The sequence below is a fragment of the Lemur catta genome, chromosome X (assembly GCF_020740605.2).
Source record: "Lemur catta isolate mLemCat1 chromosome X, mLemCat1.pri, whole genome shotgun sequence".
NCBI lineage: Eukaryota > Metazoa > Chordata > Mammalia > Primates > Lemuridae > Lemur > Lemur catta.
Genome location: NC_059155.1, coordinates 47,660,160 through 47,683,890, shown reverse-complemented (window position 1 = coordinate 47,683,890; position 23,731 = coordinate 47,660,160). Strand labels below are relative to the sequence as shown.

General features: G+C 40.5%; 1 protein-coding gene across 3 annotated transcripts in view; it reads right to left on the bottom strand.

Annotated features, from left to right (window-relative positions):
* SNX12 (sorting nexin 12) overlaps positions 1–21,099 on the bottom strand; it is a 53,249-nt gene extending 32,150 nt beyond the window's left edge. For 2 of the 3 annotated variants that reach the window (XR_006731751.1, XM_045538673.1), the window contains exons 1-4: positions 20,692–21,063; positions 15,828–15,923; positions 15,204–15,328; positions 14,722–14,812 (exon numbers count right to left, since the gene is read on the bottom strand). Coding sequence is in view for 2 of the 3 variants with exons in the window: in XM_045538673.1 (XP_045394629.1) it covers positions 14,722–14,812; positions 15,204–15,328; positions 15,828–15,923; positions 20,692–20,856 (477 nt within the window). In the remaining variant the exon portion in view is untranslated. Of the gene's footprint in view, positions 1–14,721; positions 14,813–15,203; positions 15,329–15,827; positions 15,924–20,691 lie in introns of all 3 variants that reach the window. The other variant, XM_045538672.1, reaches the window with a different exon arrangement.
* Positions 21,100–23,731: the final 2,632 nt, after the last annotated feature.

Genomic DNA, 23,731 nt, shown 5'->3' with positions numbered 1-23,731 from the left:
AGCGAGACCCCCTCTCTACTAAAAATAGAAAGAAATTATATGAACAGCTAAAAATATATATAGAAAAATTAGCTGGGCATGGTGGCACATGCCTGTAGTCCCAGCTACTCGGGAGGCTGAGGCAGGAGGATCACTTGAGCCCAAGAGTTGGAGGTTGCTGTGAGCTAGGCTGATACCATGGCATTCTAGCCCGGGCAACAGAGTGAGACTCTGTCTCAAAAAAAAAAAGTGGGCAAAAGACATGAGCAGAACTTTTTCAAAAGAAGATAGACAAAGGGCCAACAAACATGAAAAAATGTTCAACGTCACTAATTATCAGGGAAATGCAAATTAAAACCACAATGAGACATCACCTTACTCCTGTTAGAATGGCTTTTATTAAAAAGTCCAAAAACAATAGATGCTGGCATGGATGCAGACAGAAAGAAACACGTGTACACTATTGGTGGGACTATAAATTAGTACAACCTCTATGGAAACAGTATGGAGATTCCTTAAAGAACTAAAGGTAGACCTACCATTCAACCTAGCAATCCCACTAGTGGGTATCTACCCAAAGGAAAAGAGGTCATTTTATCAAAAAGACACCTGCACTTGAATGTTTATTTACAGCACAATTCACAATTGCAAGGATAGGGAATCAACCCAAGTGCCCATCATTTCATGAGTGGATTAATAAAATGTGGTATATGTATACCATGGAGTACTACTCAGCCATAAAAAAGGATGAATTAATGCCTTTTGCAACAATTTGGATGGAACTGGAGACCATTCTCCTAAGTGAAGTATCTAAAGAATAGAAAAACAAACACCACATGTACTCGCTATTAAATTGGAACTAACTGATGTGCACACATGTGCACAGAGGGAAGTAAATCTCAGTGGAAATCAAGCAAGGTGGGAAAGAGGAAGGGAGGGATAACAACCTACCTAATGGGTACAATGAACACTATCTGGGTGATGGGAACACTTATAGCCCTGACTCAAGCCACGTAACAAAAACATTTGTATCACCTTGATATTTTGAAATAAAATAATAATAATAAATAAAAGCATAGAGGCAAAAGTGTTAAAAAAAAAAAAGAAGTGTTTGAGAAAAGCTATTGAACCTTGGGTTAAGACCAGTGGGAGTCTATGGTGCTTTAGCCTAAGGCTGCTCCCATCTCCCCTCCCAGGTCCATTGGAGCTGATTTTAAAGGGCAGGCAAGACAAGCCATAAAAAACAGTAATTTAGCTGCTGGGAGGGAATTACTTGGTTAAGAATGAGCACCAAAAGCATCCTATGCCCAGGGGTGTTGAAAACAATAGTGAACTCAGTGGCATATAGTTGTGGAAAGCCAACATCAGTTACCTGAGGTCACAATATTGGTTGGGGCAAGCAACAGAGTAGAACTGCCCAAAGTTTAGCAGAGAAATCCAGAAAAAAAAAACAGCCACAGTGGAGCTTGATAAGCTTCCTCAAACCCTTGTTGGTCTAGAAGGCTATATGCATGTGTAAGACTACACTCAAGCTCAGGGTATTGGAGAGGGCCGTAGTTATTTACGTTTCTCTGGCTAATGTGAGGCCTGGCACCGGCACAGAAGAGACAACGAGAAGGCCTATCAGAAAGTAAAAGTCAGGGAAGATTTGTAAACTCCCTAAACTTTGAGTGTGTTTCCCAAACCACACACAATTCCATCAGCAGAGAGTAGAAGACATACTGGCCCAAGGTTTAAGGACAACCTCCAATAAATCATTGGCTGACCACTAAGTCATCCTGACCTAGATATGACATGTAGGAAGCCAGGTTTAAAAATAAAAATATTAAAAAAAAACTGATCAGAAACATCAATGGGGCCACACACTGAAGAGGAGTGCATAATTATGTAAAATCTACAAAATTAGTTCAGGCAAGTCACTAAATAAATAAAAAAGAAACAAAACCACAATAACCTCTAGGGAGTGGGGATCAGAACCCTGAGTTTAACCTTTTTAGGAACTGCCAGACTGTTTTCAAAAGTGGCTACACCCTGTAGGATGTCTATCATCAAAAAGATGGACAATCTGCAGGTCTAGATCTGAAAGGGAAAAAAAAAGATGGACAATAAGCAAGTGTTAGCAAGAATGTGGAGAAAACTAAAACCTTCATACCCTGCTGGTGAGAATGTAAAATGGTGCAAGTGCTTTGGAGAACAGTGTGGCAGTTCCTAAAATGCTAAACATAAAGTTACTATATAACTCAAAAAGTAGAAACAATCTAAAATGTTTACCAACTGATGAACAGATAAATAAAATATAGTATAGTCATATGATGGAATATTATTCAGCCATAAAATGGAATGAAGTGCTGATACATGATATAACATGGATGAACCTTTTAAATACTATGCTAAGTAAAAGAAGCCAGACGCAAAAGATGACATATTGTATGATTCCATTTATATGAAATGTCCAGAGTTGGTAAATCCATAGAGACAGAAAGTAGATCAGTGGCTACTAGGGGCTAGGGGTAAGGAGGAAATGGGAAGCAAGTGCTAATGGGTGTGGGATTTCTTTTTGGTGTGATGAAAATGTTCTGGAATTAGATAGTGATGATAGTTGGGCCACCTTGTGTTTATACTAAAAACCACTGAGTTATACACTTTAAAATGGTGAATTTTGTGGTATGTGAATATCTCAATTAAAAAAATTAATGCTAGGCCTGGTGCAGTGGCTCACGCCTGCAATCCTAACACTCTGGGAGGCCGAGGCGGGAGGATCACTCGAGGTCAGGAGTTCGAGAACAGCCTGAGCAAGAGCAAGACCCCGTCTCTACTAAAAATAAAAAGAAATTATATGGACAACTAAAAATATATACAGAAAAAATTAGCCAGGCATGGTGCCGCATGCCTGTAGTCCCAGCTACTCGGAAGGCTGAGGCAGGATTGCTTGAGCCCAGGAGTTTGAGGTTGCTGTGAGCTAGGCTGACGCCATGGCACTCTAACCTGGGCAACAGAGTGAGACTCTGTCTCAAAAAAAAAAAAAAAAAAAACGTAAAGGAGGCCTAAATAAAAAGAGGGATATACCATGTTCCTACTTGGGAAAACTCAATTAATGTACAAAGATTCACTCTCTCCAAATTAAGCTGAAAATTCTATAATCTCAATTAAAATCTCAACAATTTTTTTGTGAAATTGACTGATTCTAAAATTCTTGTGGGAGGAACAATAAGCTAGTTAGCCAAGAAATGTTTGAAAACAACAATCAGTGAAACAAAATAGATGGTGCAGAAACAGACTCATGTGTATAAAGGAATTTGGCATATACTAAAGGTGGCATTTTAAATCATCAGAGAAAGTAAACAGTGTTGGGATAATCAGCTATGTATTTGGGAAAAAATTAAGTTATAGTGATATCTCACACCATTCACAAAAATAAATTCTATACAGTTTAAAGAATGAAACCTAAAAATCCAACTTAGAAACAACCTCATGTTGGACAAAGATTTCTTAGATATGAAACCAAAAACATAAGCCATAAATGAAAAAAAACTGATGAATTGAACTTCATCAAAATTATGGATTTCTGTGCTTCAAAGGATACTGGTAAGACAATGAAAAGACAAGCTACAGACTGACAGGAAATATTTACAAATCACATATCTGATAAAAAGGACTTGCACTGAGAATATATAAGAACTCTCAAAACTCAAGAAAACAAATAACCCAATTTTTTTAAATGGGCAAAAGATTTGAAGAGACACCATACCAAAGAAGACATACAGATGGCAAATAAGCACAGTACTCATTAAGAAAATGCAAATTAAAACCACAATAAGATACCATTATATACCTATTAGAGCATCTAAAGTTAAAAAAGAAAAGTTGACACTACCAAGTGCTGGGGAACTGGAAATAACCGAAACTCCCATACATTGCTGGTGGGAATGCAAAATGGTACATCCACTTTGGAAAATAGTTGGAAGTTTCTTATAAAAGATTTACATTGACAATACAACCCAGCAACCTCACTCCTAAGCATTCGCCCAAGTGAAATGAAAACTTATATTCACACAAAAATCTGAAGCTGATATTTATAGTGACTGTATTTGTAATCACGAAAAACTATAAATAATTCAAATGACCTTCAACTGGGGAATGGAAAAACAAACCATGGGACATCCATACAATGGAATAGTACTCAGCAATAAAAAGGAACAAACGACTGATACATGCAACAACACGGATACATTTTAAAGGCATTATGGTGATTGAAAGAAACCAGTCTCAAAAGGTTATGTACTGTATGATTTCATTTATATGACCAGTTTGAAAAGGCAAAACTGGCTGTGTATGGTGGCTCACACCTGTAATCCTAGCACTTTGGGAGGCCAAGGTGGGAGGATTGCTTGAGGCCATGAGTTCAAGACAGCCTGAGCAATATAGTTAGACCCTGTCTCTACAACAACAACAACAAAAATTAAAAAATGTAAAAATAAAAAAAGATACCACAAATAAATACAAAAGAAGATTAAGGAAAAATATTTGCAACATATATAGTAAAAGGATAATTAATATCAAAACTCCAAAGAACTCCTACAAATCAGCATGAGAAAGCAAACAACCCAATAGAAACATGGGCAAAAAATAAAACAAGCAATTAACAAAAAGGAACAGGCCGGGCGCGGTGGCTCACGCCTGTAATCCTAGCACTCTGGGAGGCCGAGGCGGGTGGATCACTCAAGGTCAGGAGTTCGAGACCAGTCTGAGCAAGAGCGAGACCCCATCTCTACTAAAAATAGAAAGAAATTATCTGGCCAACTAAAATATATATATAGAAAAAAATTAGCCGGGCATGGTGGCACATGCCTGTAGTCCCAGCTACTGGGGAGGCTGAGGCAGTAGGATCGCTTAAGCCTAGGAGTTTGAGGTTGCTGTGAGCTAGGCTGACGCCACGGCACTCACTCTAGCCCGGGCAACACAGCGAGACTCTGTCTCAAAAAAAAAAAAAAAAAAAAAAGGAACAGCAAAGAGTCAATGAACATGAAGGAATATTTAAGTTCACTAATAATCAAAGAACTATGAATAAAGACATCAAACAGATTAACAAATTTTAAAAGATTGATAAATGTTGGCAGGGGTGTAGGGAAATAGGTACTATCATATACCATTGCTAGAAGTAGTCTGCCTTTTTTGGAGAGCAATTTTGCACTATTAAAATGTAAAATGTACATACCCTTCGACCCAGTAATTCTACTCTTTAGTATCTACCTTAGAGAAACACTTTCCACAATAAAAGAGTTAATGGGGAAAAAAACTGGAAACTATCTCAATCAGTGCTTCTCAAACTACCTGTGATAAAGGACCAGGGTTTTTCTTTTCTTTTTCCTTTTTTTTTCCTTGTAAATTTCCAATCTTTCACAGACTGTTACGTTTGTAGAGAAAAAAAGGATTACTAGAAAAGTGATCATGCACTTAGATGTTTTGGCCATGTCAAATTGCCTATCCTCAATTTCCATACTTATCTCCTTGTGGATGGGTGACAGTTCACGACTGGCATCTGTGGAATACAGTTTGAGTAGCACTGATATAAGTGTCCATCAAAAGGGAAATGAAAATTAACTTGTGATCCAGCAATTCCATTTCTGAGTATATACTCAAAAGAATTGAAAGCAGGGACTCACACAGGTATTTGTACACCCATGTTCACAGTAGTATTGTTCACAATATACAAAAGGTAGAAACAACTGAAGTGTCTTCGACAGATGAATGGACAAACCAAATGTGGTGTGTAGGTAAACACACATACACACACACACACACACACACACACACACACACACACACACACATACACACTGGCATGTTATTCAGCTTTAAAAAAGGAAATTCTGACACATGCTATAATACAACATGGATGAACCTTGAAGATATTATGCTAAGTGAAATAAGCCAGTCACAAAAATACAAATACTACATGAGTCCACCTATATAAGGTATCTATAGTAGTCAAATTCAAAAGTAGAATGGTGGTTACTAGGGACTGGGAGGAGGGGACAACGGGGAGTTATTGTTTTGAGTTTCAGTTTGGGAAGATGAAAAAAGTTCTGGAGATGGATGGTGGTGGTGGTGCTTGCATAACAATGCCACTGAACTGTACATTTAAAATGGTTAAAATGGTAAATTTTATGTTATGTATATATTTACCACAATAATATATGTGTGGTATACTTTAATCAAAACATCCTATCGTAATAGATCAAATGCAAAAGCACAGATGAAATCCAGATGTCTCCTATTAAGCCAGACATTAATGAGACTTATAAAAAATATAATACAATTTTACTCTTCTATTATTTTTTGGTTTGGAAAAGTTATATTTCATTTTAAAATATCATTTATATTAACGCTTATTACTGTTGTTTTTAGTGAATACATACTTTTAATATTCCTCAGTTTTAATTTCTAATATGTTTAATAAAGACAGACATAAACCCACATAAAACAAATTCTCTAAGGACTGTCAAAGTAGCTGGATGTGGTAGCACAAGCCTGTAATCCCAGCTACTCGGGAAGCTGAGGCGGAGGATCCCTCCAGTCCAGCAATTCAAGGTTACAGTGAGCTGATGATGCCACTGCATTCCAACCTGAGTGAGACCTGGTCTCTATTTTAAAAAAGAAGGAGGAGGAGGAGGGGGAGTGGTATCGAGGGGTTCTGAAGGATCAAAAAGTTTGAGAACCACTGCACTAGAGAAACTCTGACAAGGAGTCATGCTCAGGAATGTTCACAGCCGTACCACTTGTAAAAGCAAGAAATTGAAAAAAATCTAGTAGTCGATCAATAAGGAAATGGTTAAATAAACCATTTTATAGCCATACTATGGCATATTATGTCACTTAAAAAAATGTAAATCTAGATGTATCGAAACAAAAATGTTTCCAAAACACTAAATGAAAAATTTGTAGAATATGCACAATGGGGTATAGTTTTTATAGAAATCAAAACACAACACAATGTATTTTCTACCATAAATAAAGACCTGGAAGGCTACCAGGATACACACCAAAGCGTTGAAAGTGGTTATTTTGGGAAAGGGGGAAAGAGGACTACGGTTACGAGCAATAGGCAAAGAGTACGTTAGCCCCATCTATGTGCAATGTTTTCGTGACTTTTTCCAAGAATGTACTGGTGTAATTCAAAATAATTAGGAAAAAGAAATAAAAGCAACAAGGTCAAGCCCACTGACAGTGAGGAAGAAAGGAGGCTCTCTGAGCCCAGGCTGCGAAGGCTAATATATTTGCTGCAGTGGTTCTAGAGCCGATAAGTCTAGAAAGGAGCCACGAGGGGTGAAATTAGGGGACAGAGGGGGTGGCTGGATGAAATGGTGGTGGCCAAGTCGATGGCGGAACTTTTTCTGGGTCAGACGCCTCCTGCTCCCTTCATAGGAGGTCTTAATACAAAGAAGGTATTCACAGCCTCAGAGCGCAACCCCTCCCGCTTCTGTCCCCGAATCCTGCAGCGATGCTCAGCCTGATGAACCTCGCCCTGATGCCCGATCCCCATTCCCAGGCCCAGACCTACAACCTCAGCGGCGATATCAGAGGAAAGGTTCCGGGCTGGTGTTTGTGGAAGCAGATCGGCAGCCTAAGGAAGAACCTCCCTGAGGGCCAGACAAGTAGACTACAGCCAGAGTCACCACAGCACAACTGGAGACACTGAGATGCTCCAAACGGGGCCGGGAGTAGAGGGTAGCTAGGCTGCGGGAGGGCGCAGTCACCAGATCCGCCGCTGGAGCTCGGAGGAAACCAGCTGACTGATGCAGGCGCTGCGCGGGGGCAGGCCTCGCTTTCGAAAGCAGCGCCACAGCGTTCCCATTGGTCTTCCATTCCAGCCAACCAGCGGGTCTCCCTATGGCCCACCCACCCACCCCCATTAAGAGGCCAATCAGGAGAGGGTATGTGCTTCCCACTGCGTATGACCAACTAAAATTTGCTCATTTCTGACTGACGCGTGGACAGCCAACCAGAAGAGCCGAGGCCTGGTAAATTCAGCCTCCTAGTTCGGTCACCGTCTGGATCTTTGCACTCATCCTTGTTCCGTCTCTGTCTGAAATCTAAGGTTTGGATCTGGGAGAATAACCAAAGAGGAGGTTCAAGCTGGAGGGATGGTGACCCCAGAGGGAAAGTAATATTTCCCCGAGTACTCAAGGGGGTTGGCCCTGAGGTCAGTTGAGCCTGTAGTTGAGCTGTTAGTATTACTCTGGGCTTGACCTCAAGTAGTGCCAATCTGAGAAAAGCACTGGTGGTGAGAGCGCCTTAGATAATATTGCTTTGTCACCAGGCTAATTGCTTCATTTTCCCCCAAAGTCAGGTAGGAAAAAAACCTATGAACATTCAGGAACTTTAATTAAGTGTGATGATTTGTTTATGCTGAGGAGTGGTAAGTATCCTCAATTGGCAGCAATAGATAGGGCCTCTAGAATGACCAAAATTAAATGTGTGGAGAAACTTAAAAACCTAACACTGGTATCATTAAAACTAAATGTACCAGAAAGTGCAAATTAAAAGTATGAAAGATGATTTTCACCAAATAGTATGGATTATTATCAATTGTTTAAATTTTTACCACTTTTGGCAAGGAAACTTTGTGGGGAAAAAGAAATTCTCATTTGCTGTCAATGGAAGCCTAAACTGCACTCTTAAAGAAGGCAGTTTAGCTGTTCCTATCAAAATGTAAAATGCATATACCCTTTAACCCAGCAATTCCTTATCTCAAAATCTATCCTACAGGAATACTTATACAGAGGAGCAAAGTTTTATGTAGCACCATTTGTAATAGTGAATGATTGGAGACAAACTTCCATCAATAGGTAAATTATTAAATTGTGATACAACCAGACTATGAAGTGTTATGCAGCCATTTTTTAAATGAGGTAAATTTCCATATATTAATGTGAGAGGAAATTCAGAATACATTGCAAAGTGAAAACATTAAGTTGCAAAATAGTAGACATAATATCCCATTTTTTTAAAAAACTATATACAAGTGTGTGGGTATCATACATGTATATATGTGTATATTAATACACACACAGAGAAAACGGTCTGAGAAGACACACACCAAATTAAAAGTTATTCTTGGAGAATGAGAGTAGGGAGAGGGACTAAGGAAAAATCTTTCACTTTTTACTTTATACATTTATGATTTGTTTGAATTTTGTCAACTAACATTAATTACTTTTGAATTTTTATCACCACAATAAAACATTTTAACAAAATAGGCACTTCTGTAATCAGATCAACAAAGTTATAATTTATATTTTTTAAATAAGAATAACTCCACATACGTATGAGGTGACTATTTCATTTAAAGATTTCAGCTAGAAGACCAACAATAATATTAGGGCAACTGTAAACCAAATCAACATCAAGTTTCAATGGGGCACTCATGACTTGATACAACAGGATGTGGGAAAACAAAATCTAATCAGGACAAGTGAAGAGTCATTCATTTCTGGAAGGGAAAACTACACTATAGTAAACTCCATCGTACTCAGGAAAAATTGTGCTTTCGATTTTTTGGTGGCATCACTTTCAGGGTTTACTCAACTCCTTAGCAAGGGTGGGAAATCATAAAAGTTAGAGATTTAAGATACCTCAGAGATCATTTAGTCAAATCCTCTCATTTTATAGTTCAGAAAACAGGCCCAAAATGGTGAGGCAATTCAACTAAGGTCCTGTAGCCAGCTATATAGCCAGCTCCTTAAGTTAGGTTTCTATTCCAGGCCTAGTACTCTTTCTACTTCTTTTCAGATCTTCCTGAGTCTTCAATATGATGACATATTATAAAATATTTTTAAATCTTATGAATATCAGACACCTCTGTATTTAAATTTTAGAACAAACATGTATGACAAAATTAGCACAGATGATGAAAAGTTGACTGTATCTAGACAGAAAACATTATTGGTATACTAATATAACATTTTCTTGAAAAGTAATAAATAAAATTTCTGTGAATCTAACTGTATTTTATTGTTTAAGAACTATTGTTTTATCCTAATTTCTAGCTGTTCTTCAATTGGCAGTGCCTCTTAACCCTTTGCCTTCAGTATCTCTATATCAAGTAGTTGATAACCTATATATAGACTCTTAAAACCACCATGGGAAACACCTATTTAAAGGAAGCCTGCAGTGATTTAAAGAATACTTTTCTGTGATGTTGATAATTACCCCATTCGTCTGTTTTATAAGGAATGAGTTCTCTGTTCTTAAATGTATAGATAAACAGACAGATGGAAGGAAGCCTACAGTGATTTAAAGAATCCTTTTGGGCTAGGCCTGGTGGCTCATGCCTGTAATCCCAGCACTTTAGGAGGCTGAGAAAGGAGGATTGCTTGAGGCCAGGAGTTCAAGACCAGCCTGGGCAACATAGCAAGCCCTCATCTCTACAAAAAAAATTTTTAAATATTAGCCAGGCATGGTAGCACACACCTGTAGTCCTAGTTACTTGGGAGGCTGAGGCAGGAGAATCGCTTAAGCCTGGGATTTCGAAGTTGCAGTGAGCTATGATTGGGCCATTGCACTCCAGCCTGGGCAACAGAGCAAAGCCCTATCTCTAAAAATAATAATAATATAATAATAATAAAGAATTCTTTTGTGATGTTGATAATTACCCCCAGTTTGTCTGTTTTATAGGGTATGAGTTCTCTTTTCTTAAATGGATAACAGAGAGATGGAGGGGATAGAGAGAAGAAATAAAGGTAAAATAGGGAATAATTAATTGGTTTTTATACACAAGCAAAGCAAAAAAAAAAAAAAGAGGATAAGGGGTGGTGGGTGATCAGGAAGGGAGTGGCAGACAACCACAAGCTAAATTAGTCACGAAGAGTTTATATTTTAAAAGTAAACTTGAATACTACGGATGTATAAATGGAATAACAACCACCTAACCTTCAGGCTATAATTAAATTGGTATCTAGTTTTAGACTTAGGGACATGTGAGGACCTCGCGGAGATTTAATATAAAGATAAAAGGGTTAAAAATGAGCCAAGTAAGAAAAAATTAGAACTGTTATTGTGTCTCTAAGAAGAGAATACCAGAGGTGACTCAGGGGTCCTCAAGAATATGAAGGAAAATCCACTTTGGTGAGCAGCTAATCTACATTTCCACAGCAGAAAGTAATTTTACTTAAATTATGGCAGCATATATTTCAACACAGAAGTATGCTCACCTAGGATAGCTATCAAACAAAAACTCCAGAAGGCCTGAATGTTGTCCACCTCTCCCACCTTTACTAGCTCAATTCCTTGTCTCAGAGAATGGGTCAAAGTGTAGATAAGGCATCTTTGGAATGTGAAGATTTAGACTTCTTTTGGGTCTAGCTATGTTCAAAATTTTTTGTTAGACTCTTTCCCCCAGGTTCCAGTGTAAGGTTAAGCCCTTTCTGTGCTACAGATAAAGGGGATTAATTAGCAGTAAACACTCAGATACATGTATAAACTTGAATTCCTTATAAAAGAAAAGTATGCTTCTCCTCAGTGTTGACGGGTAAGAAAGCTTAGATTTAGGGTTCTTGTGGAACCCAGTTACTGTGCTAAAATGGCCAACTGACTTCAAAGAGAAGGAATTTACCCGGCCTGATATTTAAAAAAAAAAAAAGAAAAGAAAAAGAAAAAAGACTGGACAACTAACCAGATATGCCTGAACCTCTAAGTCTCCAGCATTTTCTTATCTTGTATAGAAATCTCTTGAACAGAAATCTAAGGTCTATGAAGAAAAATAATGTAATATAATCATATTTTACTTATACTACAACCACCCTATCACACTGCCAGCACAGCTTTTAACATTGGGCTGGGCACACAGAATACTATTAGCACTTGTTAAATGAATGTCATGTGCCCAAAATTTTGTTAATACTTTATATTATTGCTGCTTTTTCTAGTTATTCTCCAGTTCATTCTCTAACACTGCCGCCTTGCATTTCTCTCTTTACTCTTCCTTTCCCTATCTCACAGAAATACCTATTCTTCCCTAGCCCTCAGATGTCTTTAGTCATCAGTCATCTCATTCCTCAACTACCAAAATCTTAACTTTTTCAATTCAGCCCTCTTTTTTTAAATTTTTTTTCACTTTATATAATTTCTATTTATTTTTTTAGTACAGATGGGGTCTCGCTCTTGCTCAGGCTGGTCTCAAACTCCTGAGCTCAAACGATCCACCCGCCTCGGCCTCCCAGCCCTCACTCTTTTACTTAGAACCAAATACTGCTAAGTCACCTTAATTTCCTAATGTTTTGAACACATCACTTTCTATACCTTCTTTCCATGCTGAACTACATTAAAACTAGCTTTGACTTTCCAAATGACAAGATTCCTATCACCCCTCACTCCAACCCTTCCCCAAACACTCTGTAGGAAAACCATTTCAGAACATATTGGTCCATTGAAAATATCCACCCATCAAAAGTTCTCAGAGTTTACCCACCTTTCTGCCTGCACCAAATTTTGGGGGGGGAAAAGTCTCAATTGAGGTAAAAAGTCTATGAAAAAAACAGTGTTGGTGGTGTGTGTGTGTCAGATGAGCACATGCATGTGTGTTTATGTACACATATTACATATGCATGCACATACACATATATACTATAAATATATTCTGCCCAAATCAGTATAAACCCACAAGCTTAAAAACCAAATCTGCTAAATCTGACCCAAACCACAGATACTGAGCCTATGGCTACTTCCTGCAAGCAGATATGTTACCTGTGTGACAAAGTCAGTTATAAGTTGCAAGAAGGATAGGTAAATATCACTACATGCAGTTATAATTCTGCTTTTTAAAAAAATTTAAATTTTCCCCTGAGAAAACCAGAAAAAAAATTTAAATACAAAACTTATTACCTCAGGACATTGGCCTTGTTTTATGATTTATGCACAGCATGTTCTAGACACTAAAAAATACTAAATATACAACTTAAGCAGGAAAACAGAGGCTTGCTTCACAGTGGTTTAATATGAACAGAGTTGAATATGACATTGTCTGACAGAAGAATCAACAGTTTGCTGAAAAAAAGCCCCGAGTCAGGATATATACACAGCAGAAATGGGGCCTCAGACTCTCAGCACTTGTGCACAATGAAAGAAGGAACCTTTTTTTAAAAAAGTCTATAACAGAGGATACAAATCAAAAAGGCAGCAACAACACCAACACTGGCGAGGTGGGAAAGGGAGCAGAGCCTCTCTCTAGGGGCTGCTTAGCCCCTGGCACAGGCTCAGCAGCTGGAGAGCTGTCTCAGGGAACTTCAACATTTATACAGGCTCCAAATCCATGTCAAAATCCAACCCTAATCTCTCTGATCAGGGTCACGTCAGCATCAGCAATCCTTTTCCGCAAGGCCTTGTATAGAAAACTCCAATCCTTCTGTGACAGGGAGTCTAAGCAAAGAGCTCCCACTTTTCACCTGGCAGCAGAGTTAACTTGCTCTCATCCCACCACCTGGGACAGAAATCAGGCCCCAACAAACAAACCACTACCTCCCACACAGAAGCTCAGGACAGCTGCCAGCCTCAAGAAGCTGTTTCAGAATCTAAGATTTAGAAAATTCACATCCGGCTGCTATCCCTAGTTCAACTTCTGGGGAAAACGCTGGAGTTGCGTGGGAAACGAGTGCAGGCAGTTCAATAACCCTGTGACCAAGCTGGGGAGAGCAGCGACAACTCTTGCCCCTGAGCCCCATTCAACAGCTCAAAGTGCTCAGTGAGAAGTCAGAGACTATGTGGTTTGTTTGTGTGCTTCTGCCCAGTGGCAGCACTAAATGGGACAGGGGGAAAGGAGAATGGAAGGAAGAGAGTGGTGATGCCCTTCCCTACCATTGGGAGGAACCTAGAACATAATTAATTCCCACCCTTCATGGAGCTACCTGGTAGTGGTGAGTTACCCCCCACCCATCAAGCCACCAAACCTGCAAAGCTAACCCATAAAGTAGCAAGGGCTTGGGGAGGGAGAACTGCTGACCCATATTAACTCACCTACTGGTGAGTGGGTAGCCAGAATGGGAAGCCACAAAAGGAGAGGGGCTAGGCAATAGGAGCTCCCCTACTGCCCTATGGCTTTCTTCTGACTCTGAAGCAGCCATGATGATGGGCCCAGAAAACCCACACAACATAATGCTTGGACTCTAGGAGGATTACTGCCATGAAAAGCAACAAGGGAGAGAAAAAGGAACAAAAGAAACTGTTGAGAAAACTGGGAGCAGGCCTAGAGAAAAAAAAAAGGAGAGCTTCTGGGTCTCTACCACATTCCCAAAAAGGAAAAAGTTCATGCAGGCAGGAAAGGCAGGGTTTTTCCCTGCTCAGTGTTCCTGGTTAAACCTAAGAGTAAGAAAAATCCCCTGGACTTGCAGCATCAGTATGTATCCAAGTGCCTTACCAGCACAAGACCCCCTCCCCCCAAGGTTAGTCTTCTGGCATGGGTAAATGCCCAGGAAATTGCCTTCCAGTCCAATCCCCCCACCCACCTCCCAACCCCAAGCAAAGGGCATCTGCCTGTGGTTTCCCACCTCTCCTCAGAGAAGAGAATCCTAGCAGAGTGCCCACACGGTGTAGTCAGGTACCAAGGAGCAAAATGCCAGACAGTCTATGAGGCCAGGGGATGGGCAGCCAACTTCAGATCAAAGAGAAAGAGAGGCTTAGTGTAAAAACCAATGTCATTTCAGCAGGAAAGTAGAGGGCAAGTGGTGAGAGGGGCTCCTACTGGCGCACCTTCCCAGGGACGTAGTTCCTGTCAATTGCCTCCTCCTGCAGGAACATGTGTAGGCAGCGTTCGTTCTGAGCCAGTGGGTGCCCAGCAATTCTAGAAAGAGACCAAGATTGTTATCAGTAGTATTTGGAGTCAGAGAGAATTAGCAGAGGTATGGGAGTGTGGATAGGGAAGGAAGGGCAAGATCAGCCCTAAGGTTCAAGCCACTGAAGGAGAGCAGTAGAGTACCACCCCAACCCTAATATTGTAGAGGGAAAGGGGGCATAGAGGGGCAAGGCAAGGAAATCCCTAGATACAACCAACATGTAGTGCTTTCTTAGGCCCTAACATATAGGATCAGAATTCTGCTCAAAGGAATGGAGTTTTACCACCACACAGTTGGGGCCACATCATAGTACCCATTACAAAAGATGAGGTAGACAAAACATAAAGAAGGACCATGAGGGCAAAAGTAGCAAGCAGAGCCCCCAGGAACTTGGCTTACTTGTTAATAAACTGTTCAAGGCCCTGCCTCCTTTCTTCAATGAAAGACTCTTCAAAGATCCCTTCATCTCCTCGGAAAGGGAGCTGCCGTTTCAAGGCTTTTCCAGGCAGTGGTGGTACTACAATCTGCAGGCAGACACAAAATATCAGCCACATGGGAGAGAGACAGAGTGAGCATGAGATGGTAAAGCACTGTATACCTCATTTGTTATTAGGCATAGGGTCCATCCTGTCCCACAGCCAGCAACTTGCAAGAACTAAGACCATTATAACAGTCAGGATGACTCACGTCAAATAATTAATCCAACTGTTTCTGTGGGAGGAGAGGTTTACTATCTCGAAAGAAAGGAAATAAACTCCAAATAATCATTTCTTTCCCATCCACTACCATCCAAGAATTTATCTAGGACTTTTCCAACACCATACTTTCCATTCTTAGCACCTATAGGAGTTAAGTTGTACAACTTTACTAGCTACTAAAAGTAGCTAGTAGTAAAAGTAATACTTAAAAAAAAAGTCCTGAATTTACCACTTTCAAGTTTCAAAGGGTATCCCTCAGATCCAATATATTGAGATTTGGTAGATAAGAATGTGTTCACTCTTTCCACAGAGAATGGGGCCATACCTTACTATCTCGCTCCAGCTCATTCTTCAGCCACTCAAAGTCACTGTAGCGCCGCCGTACACAGGACTCCTTCAGCTTGAAGATAGGTAGGTTTGTCTACAGGGAGGAAGAATGAAAGAAGAGAGATAGCAAGTAATGTTCAACCTGTGGTGGCCACTTGTCAGAACCACTTCACCCAGTGAAGAAATAGCTCCTATGGTCCATGCTCCCATTACCCTTTCAAAATAGCACTGAGTGAATACCAACCTTTACCACATCCAACCTTGTCACAGTTGGTGATCAGAAGTCTCGTGCTGCTTAGAATTTATCCTACAGATAGACTTGTACTTGTATGTAAATATGCATATACAAGAGGTTTAACTGCATTTTATTATTTGAAATAATAATAAATATCCATCAGCAGGCAATTGATTAAATACGGTACACCTGTGTGTACGCAGACTACGACACAACTATGAAAAGAATGTGAAAGATCTATATGCCAGTATGGAAACATATTAAGTGGTCAAATCAAGGTACAGAACAGTAGCTTGTCTCTATTTGTGATTAAAAAGAAATATATGTATAAACTTATATTAATGAATAAAATATTTATGAAAAGATAAATAGGCCGGGCACAGTGGCTCAGGCCTGTAATCCTAGAACTCTGGGAGGCCGAGGCGGGTGGATCTTCTGAGCTCAGGAGTTCGAGACCAGCCTGAGCAAGAGCGAGATCCCGTCTCTACTAAAAAATAGAAAGAAATTATCTGGCCAACTAAAATATATATAGCAAAAATTAGCCGGGCATGGTGGCGCATGTCTGTAGTCCCAGCTACTCGGGAGGCTGAGGCAGTAGGATCGCTTAAGCCCAGGAGTTTGAGGTTGCTGTGAGCTAGGCTGATGCCACGGCACTCACTCTAGCCCAGGCAACAAATCGAGACTCTGTCTCAAAAAAAACAAAAAAAGATAAATAGTGATTGACTTTGGAATGGGTGGGAGAGTCACATTTTTCCTTGTACAATTTGAATTCATCATGTGCACATATCACATTTTCCATTAAAAAGTGAATTTAAGTTCTCTGTAAAGAAGAGAAGGCATCAACCTCAACACTAATGAATATTATAATAAAAAAAGGTAAAAAAAAGAAGAGAAGGCACGTCCAAGGCATGCCTTCCTCTGCTCTTCCTGTCCAAATCCTTTCCATTCTATAAGTCCTCACTGAAGTTTCACTTCATACAGGAAAATCTCCTGACAACACCAACTGGATTTATTGGTCTCCCTCCCCTCTGAACTCTTGTGACTTTTATATTTTAGTATTGTACAACACACTATTATTTTATGCATTCTTTGTTTTGTCCACCTAAGTACATTACAATCTCATTAAGATTAGGAAACATGACTACTTCTGCATCTTCTAAAATGCAAAACATGCAAGTTACTCAATAAAGACTCAATTACTTGAGACCTTATGTATCTGTTTATCCTTTCCTTATCTAGAAAATGCAGACGAAATAGCCATTACATAAGTTGGCTTACCATAGCTTGGTCCCTGATATAAATCAGCTGATTCCCATATTTTAATCACTGAGAAAATTCCCAAGGCTCTAGAGGCAACATGAACCCCCTGACAAAGTCCTGATCATCACTTCTGTTTACAAATTCTAAGCAGAAATGGCCAACCACACATACTACTATTGACCATATTTCCTGCCAGTCAATTCAGATCAATGGATGGGTAATAAAAGGAACTAGTTCTCTCCTTTCTCCACTCTTGGCAGGAAAAGAGGATCCTGGGGCTCTGCTAGAGCTTCACACAGTCCTCACTACACCATGCTTTATAGTCCTGGAATCTGGAAATTGTTTTTCAGAATACAGTTCTGATATAGGTCATCAAAAGCCAAATAACTGGCCGACTTACATTAGTTACAACTCTACCCATGAACATCAGGTCCAAGGAATTTCAATGGGTTGAAATGGAGACAGACACATGTAAAGTAATATTTTATTACCTAAACCGTTCTATAAAAGAATGAATAAGAAACTGGAAACAGTGGTTTCTTCAGAAAGGGGAACCTCTGGAGGGCAGAGGAAAGAGGGAGACCTAGTTTTTACAGTATACATTTTTGTACCTTTTGAATTTTGTACCATGTGCATGTATTAACCAAAATAAACCATTATAGAAAAAATTCTCAGAATCTTGCAAGAAAAAAAGCCCTTCAGTCTCACATGATTTTAGGTTTCCATCAGAGTTCATTACAGACTTACACAGAAACCAACAAAGGACCAAATAAAAGAAAAAAAATGCTCAGTAGATTCTTCAAGACACCCACTACCATTTTGTGGACTTCCTCCTTTGACTCATAAAAATGCTATTCTTTCCCTACCACCACAGGATGGTGACAATAATGGCCTTTCATCTCAGCACCTAGCCATCTAAGGAAGGGGCTACTACATACTAGGATAGTCTCCTGGCTCTAACCAACAGATCATATAAGGAAGCCAGGATTGCACAGTACAGGATATTGAGAGTCCTTTGGCTCTGATCAACACAAAGTCAAGTGAAAGGAGAGAAAGAAGCAACATTCAACTCCAGAGGACAAATGACGCTTAAGAAGTTCCATGTCATGTAAGGTCACCATAACACCTCTCTAGACTCTCCATTAAGGGGAAGGGGAGATTCCTTCCTGAGCAAAATGAAAGAGAACAGCCTCAGAGATATTTAGCTATTATACAAAGAAAAAAAGTCAGTGACATCTGCTTCTACTATACTATGTGTATGGTATAGTAGAATGGGCTGTGCCTAACTCCCACAGCCCATTCTCTAAGTCTCATGTTCCCTATAATGCATATCATGATCAATCACTTAAAACAGCAATTTAAAACCAGATGATTTTACCAGTGATTTTAACTCCAAAACAGAGTTCAATAAAAACATTAAAAGCCGATACAACCATACAAATTAACATAAACAACACAAATTAACTCAAACCCACAGAACTAGGAACCACCATCAACTTTATTATCATTATATAATTTGAAATTGTAGAGGGGACTAATGAAAAACTTAGTAAGTCGAAAAATTTTACACACTAAAGTTTTGCAACTAAGCCTTGTCAAAGGGACTCAAGTGTAGTCAAAAGAGTCAGACCGACCTGGGTTCAAATTCCAGCCCCATTTTATATGTACTTGGGCAAGTTACTTAAACTGCATTCCTCCTCAGCTTCCCATTTGTAAAATGGAGTTTTTGTAAGGATTAAGATAGAAACTAAAATCTGGTTCAGTGCCTGACATATACTAGGCACTAGGTGAACAGTCCCTATTGTTATTAGAATACCTGAAGTGGAGAGCTATTTCATTCCTAATCCCTGAAGTGGAGAGCTATTTCATTCCTAATCCCTAAGGCTCTCGGGTAATGCATTGAATGACTCCAAAACCCCACAGCAGAGAGCCGTTATACTGAACAAGTTATGCCCAGGCTCCCTCAGGTAATTAAGTTCTCCACCACTGACAAGTCTCTGCCTTTTTCATATTTTGAAGGACCTAAATATCATTCTTCCCCAAAGAGATGATTTCAAATAGTTTTTATATAGACAAGTGTTTCTCGTGTTTTGGTATTCACTTTTCTTTCTTCAGTTTGGACTTTGCCAAACTTGGAATTTGGAGATCATTTCTCAACTAGATTTCAAAGCCCTGGTAGGAGACTACATTTTCTTCTTCAGTTCATTCCTTCAAAAATGAAAGCACATACACTCTTTTAGGTCTTCGATGCTGTTTGAGCAGGATGCTGTGCATAGAGAACATTCTGACCTGCTAGTCTGAAAAGAAAACACAAGGAAAACTAGAAAATAGTTCTCAAACTTTTTCACCTATAACTACCTCAACTGGGCAAAAGAACCTGCAAACCATGTACTCCATCTGCATATTCTATCCTTGTATTGCGGACTAAGCACTAGAGAATAAAGTCCTCTGTAGTGCATGCTGGAAGAAGCCACTCCTGGGGAGTCCTGAAATGTCATTTATTAAAGTAACTACAGACCAAGGTCAGAATCCAAAAGGTTAATCTAGGACAGAAGGAAAAAAATAGGCATTCATATACAGAGAAACCAAATGAGAGCTAATAAATATTGAAGTAAACATTCTGGATACTTCAAATCTAAAGGATCAGCACAGGATGAGAGCAATGACTGACAATCCACCAATCCCAGGGCAAGGTTTCATGATGAGACACAGCATGTAGTACCTGAGAAAACTTAAGCATAAAACACTTCTCTCCTTCAGATGCGAATCCTACACAAGTCAGAGAAGCACTCAGTCTCAAGGAGACTCCCTTTCTTATTTCTGCTCCCACAAGCCCACTGTCTCCCTTTTCTGGAGTCTATCTTTCCTTTAACCCAAGGCTTTGCTTAACTCCATCATCCCAGGGAGACCTCATTAGGAAGAAGCCCAGCCTTCCTGCCCTCCTTCTTCAGACTGACTTCCCACAACCTAGTTTAGTTATGAGACCCAACGATATATCGATATATCGCCTTGGCTTTCCATCCCCCAAGCCCTCTTCCACCCTCCCTTCTTCCTTCTGTCTCTACAGTCATGATTCCTATCTCCTTGAATTCCTCACTCTAATCTTTTTTCATCCTCCCCACCCTATCCAGCCATGCTTCACTTCTTCCTCATGGGTTCTGTTTTCCCTCACCCCTGTCCGATGGAGTTTTCTGCATCCTCGGACCACAACCGAATCTGCAGACCTCTCTCCAAACCTATTAAGTCCCTAACCCCCAAATGACCCCTTCAAGCATCTTCTCCGCCATCTGCTGTCCCCATGGCAGCCCCCTCCCCGCCCCACGCCGCCCGGTCCTCCCTCAGCTGTCTCCCTCACCCCGTGACTCACCCGCATGCGAACCTCATAGGTGGTGAAGCGCGCGCGGCCCACGCCCACCGTCTGAGGATTAAAGATGTCGATCTCCAGGAAGTTACTTGGCGGTCCGTAAGCGTCGGTCAGGTCCTGCGGCTTGGAGTTAAGGCGCCGAGTGTCAGCGACTGCCGTGTCCGACATTTTTCCGAAGGAGAGACTTTGACCGGGAAAGGGGGGTGGGGAACAGAGGCCGGAGACAGGAGCGCGCACAGCCCCTCCCGCTTGCAAAATAACCAGCCAACCCACAGACAGCGGCGCCGTGCACGGGCGCGCACGCACTCACGCACGCGCACGCCGCCCCGGCCCCGGGCCCTGCACCCTGAATAGTGGCCACGCTGACTGCAGCGCGTCCTGTAGAGTGGAGGCCTGATTCAGGCTTCCGGGTGGTGTTTGTGGCTGCCCCGGAACCTGCATCTGCAGTACGCACTACCCAATACCCAGGGAAGCACCACAGGCAGGCTCGGCCAATCGCCGCTCCTCAACCCAAGAAATTGTCTCCTAACGTGTATCAATCAGCAGTGGGCACTGCCCAGCAAGCTAGGATCCTCCAGTGATAGGCACAAGCCCGGTGACCTGAATAAGTCGGGGTTTTCCGCGAAAATAGAAGGGTGATCTCTGGAGGGTGGGGTTCCAACAATACCAAAGTACCAAGAACCTAGAACGCAACCATGCCACTTGCACCACTGATAGTTTCAATTCATGCCACACACAATTGAGTGCTCACTGAGCACTATATATGGTGCCAGGAAAGCAGCAAGCAACTAGAATGAAGTAAACAAAGATGACTTCTCAGTCTCCCTTTTCAGGAAAATTGGGCATATCTTAGCCCTCCACTTGTTACCACCTAAAAGCTAACTCCAGGTGTACTCTACATTACATCTCTCAGCAAATTGAGGGCATTTATTCCCTACCTTCTATCTCTACTCTGCAGAAGTCCACACTTGGCACTGCTCTGAGGTTGCTTGCAAACCATAACGGAGATAGAATAAACACCTAAATGAAAACATCTATAAAAATGTTAATATTTATATGACTAATTTACACATGCCCCACATTAAGAGAGGTAAACTGGGTAGTGATTTCAGGTCATCATTCCTCCTCTTTTCCTCTGCCCTCATCTGCTCAAAAATTATTTCCTATATCACTGATCCCTGAAATTGTTTTACCAGAGTACAAGCCCCTACAATTTCACAATTGTTATTTAATTCAACTTAACCAATATCTACTAAGCAACTACTTATGTGCCAAGCACCATGCTAAAGACCTATAGTTAAATAAGAGAGTCCCTGCCCTCAAGGAGTTGACCTTCTAGCAAGGGAAACAAGTAAACAAAACTATTAATATTATAATGTGACAAGTACAAAATAAGCCAATGTTCAAGGCAGCACATAGGATATACATAACTGGAGGAATTAGGGAAGGCTCCCTGGAGGAGGAAACATCTGATTTTAACAAACAAGAAAAGACATAAAGGACAAATATGAATGGAAATGGGGAAAGGTGATTTCTGGCAGAGGAAATAGCATATGTGAAGTCCTTGTGATAAGAAACAGTACAGTTCCAGCTCATTCTTGTTGGTATAAAAAAAATTAAAAATACAAAAACATCACGCCTGTAATCCTAGCACTCTGGGAGGCCAAGGTGGGTGGATCGTTTGAGCACAGGAGTTCGAAACCAGCCTGAGCAAGATTGAGACCCCCATCTCTACTAAAAATAGAAAGAAATTAGCTGGACAACTAAAAATATATATAGAAAAAATTAGCCGGGAATGGTGGTACATGCCTGTAGTCCCAGCTACTCAGGAGGCTGCGGCAAGAGGATTGCTTGAGCCCAGGAGTTTGAGGTTGCTGTGAGCTAGGGTGACGCCCCGGCACTCTAGCCCGGGCAACAGAGTGAGACTCTGTCTAAAAATAAAATAAAATAAAAATAAAAATAACAGAATTTTTAAAAGATAAAAAAATTAAAAAAGGAAATAGCATGGCATTTTTAAGCACTTATTACCAATTCAGATTGTATGATGGAAGTGTTTAGAGAGGTAGGCTGGCTGGGGATAGGCAGACAAGGGTGATCTGTCTATATTAAGCAAATGCTCTCTGACTTCATAATAGGTGATAGGAAGCTTTATGATAGATGATAGGGAGCCACTGAAGAATCTTAGGCAGGAAAAAGACATGATCAGATTTATGTTTTAGAAGGATTATTTTGCAGGCAACATGGAAAATGTATCTGAGTTGAATGTGACTAACCATGAAAGTATTGACAGTAAGACTCAGAATCAGGTGGTGATGGTAGGAATAGAGAAAAGGGAAGAGATAGGACAGAGATTGAGGAAATAAAATAGATAGGACTGGCTGGGTGCAGTGTCTCATGCCTGTAATCCTAGCACTTTGGGAGGCCAAGGCAGGAAGATCGCTTTAGCTCAGAAGTTAGAGACCAGCCTGAACAAGAACAAGACTCCGTCTCTACTAAAAGTAGAAAAAATTAGCCAGGCATGGTGGCACATGCCTGTAGTCCCAGCTACTCGGGAGGCTGAGGCAGGAGGATCGCTTGAGCCCAGGAGTTTGAGGTTGCTGTGAGCTAGGCTGACACCATGGCACTCCAGCCGGGGCAACAGAGCGAGACTCTGTCTCAGTCAATCAATAAATAAATAGATAGGACTTGTATCTGATTAGATATGGTGGTAGGATACTGTAGGGCTTATGTGTGTGAGCCATAGACCTAGACAGCCCGGGTTTAAATCCCCACTTCCTCAGCTGTATAACCATGAGCAAGTTATACAAACCGTTTTCCTCATCTGTAAAATGGAAACGAGAAGACTAAAAGCTACCTAGGGGGCTGTTGTGAGAATTTAATGAAATAAAATATGTGCAAATAGTAAATGTCCAGTAACTGTTAGCTATCACTACTGTTTGGGAGAAGGAGAAAACTGAAAATGATTCCTAGTTTTCTGACTCCTAGGTTTCTGACTAGGTAACTAGGTGGATGCTGGTACCATTATCAAAACTGGAATTACAGA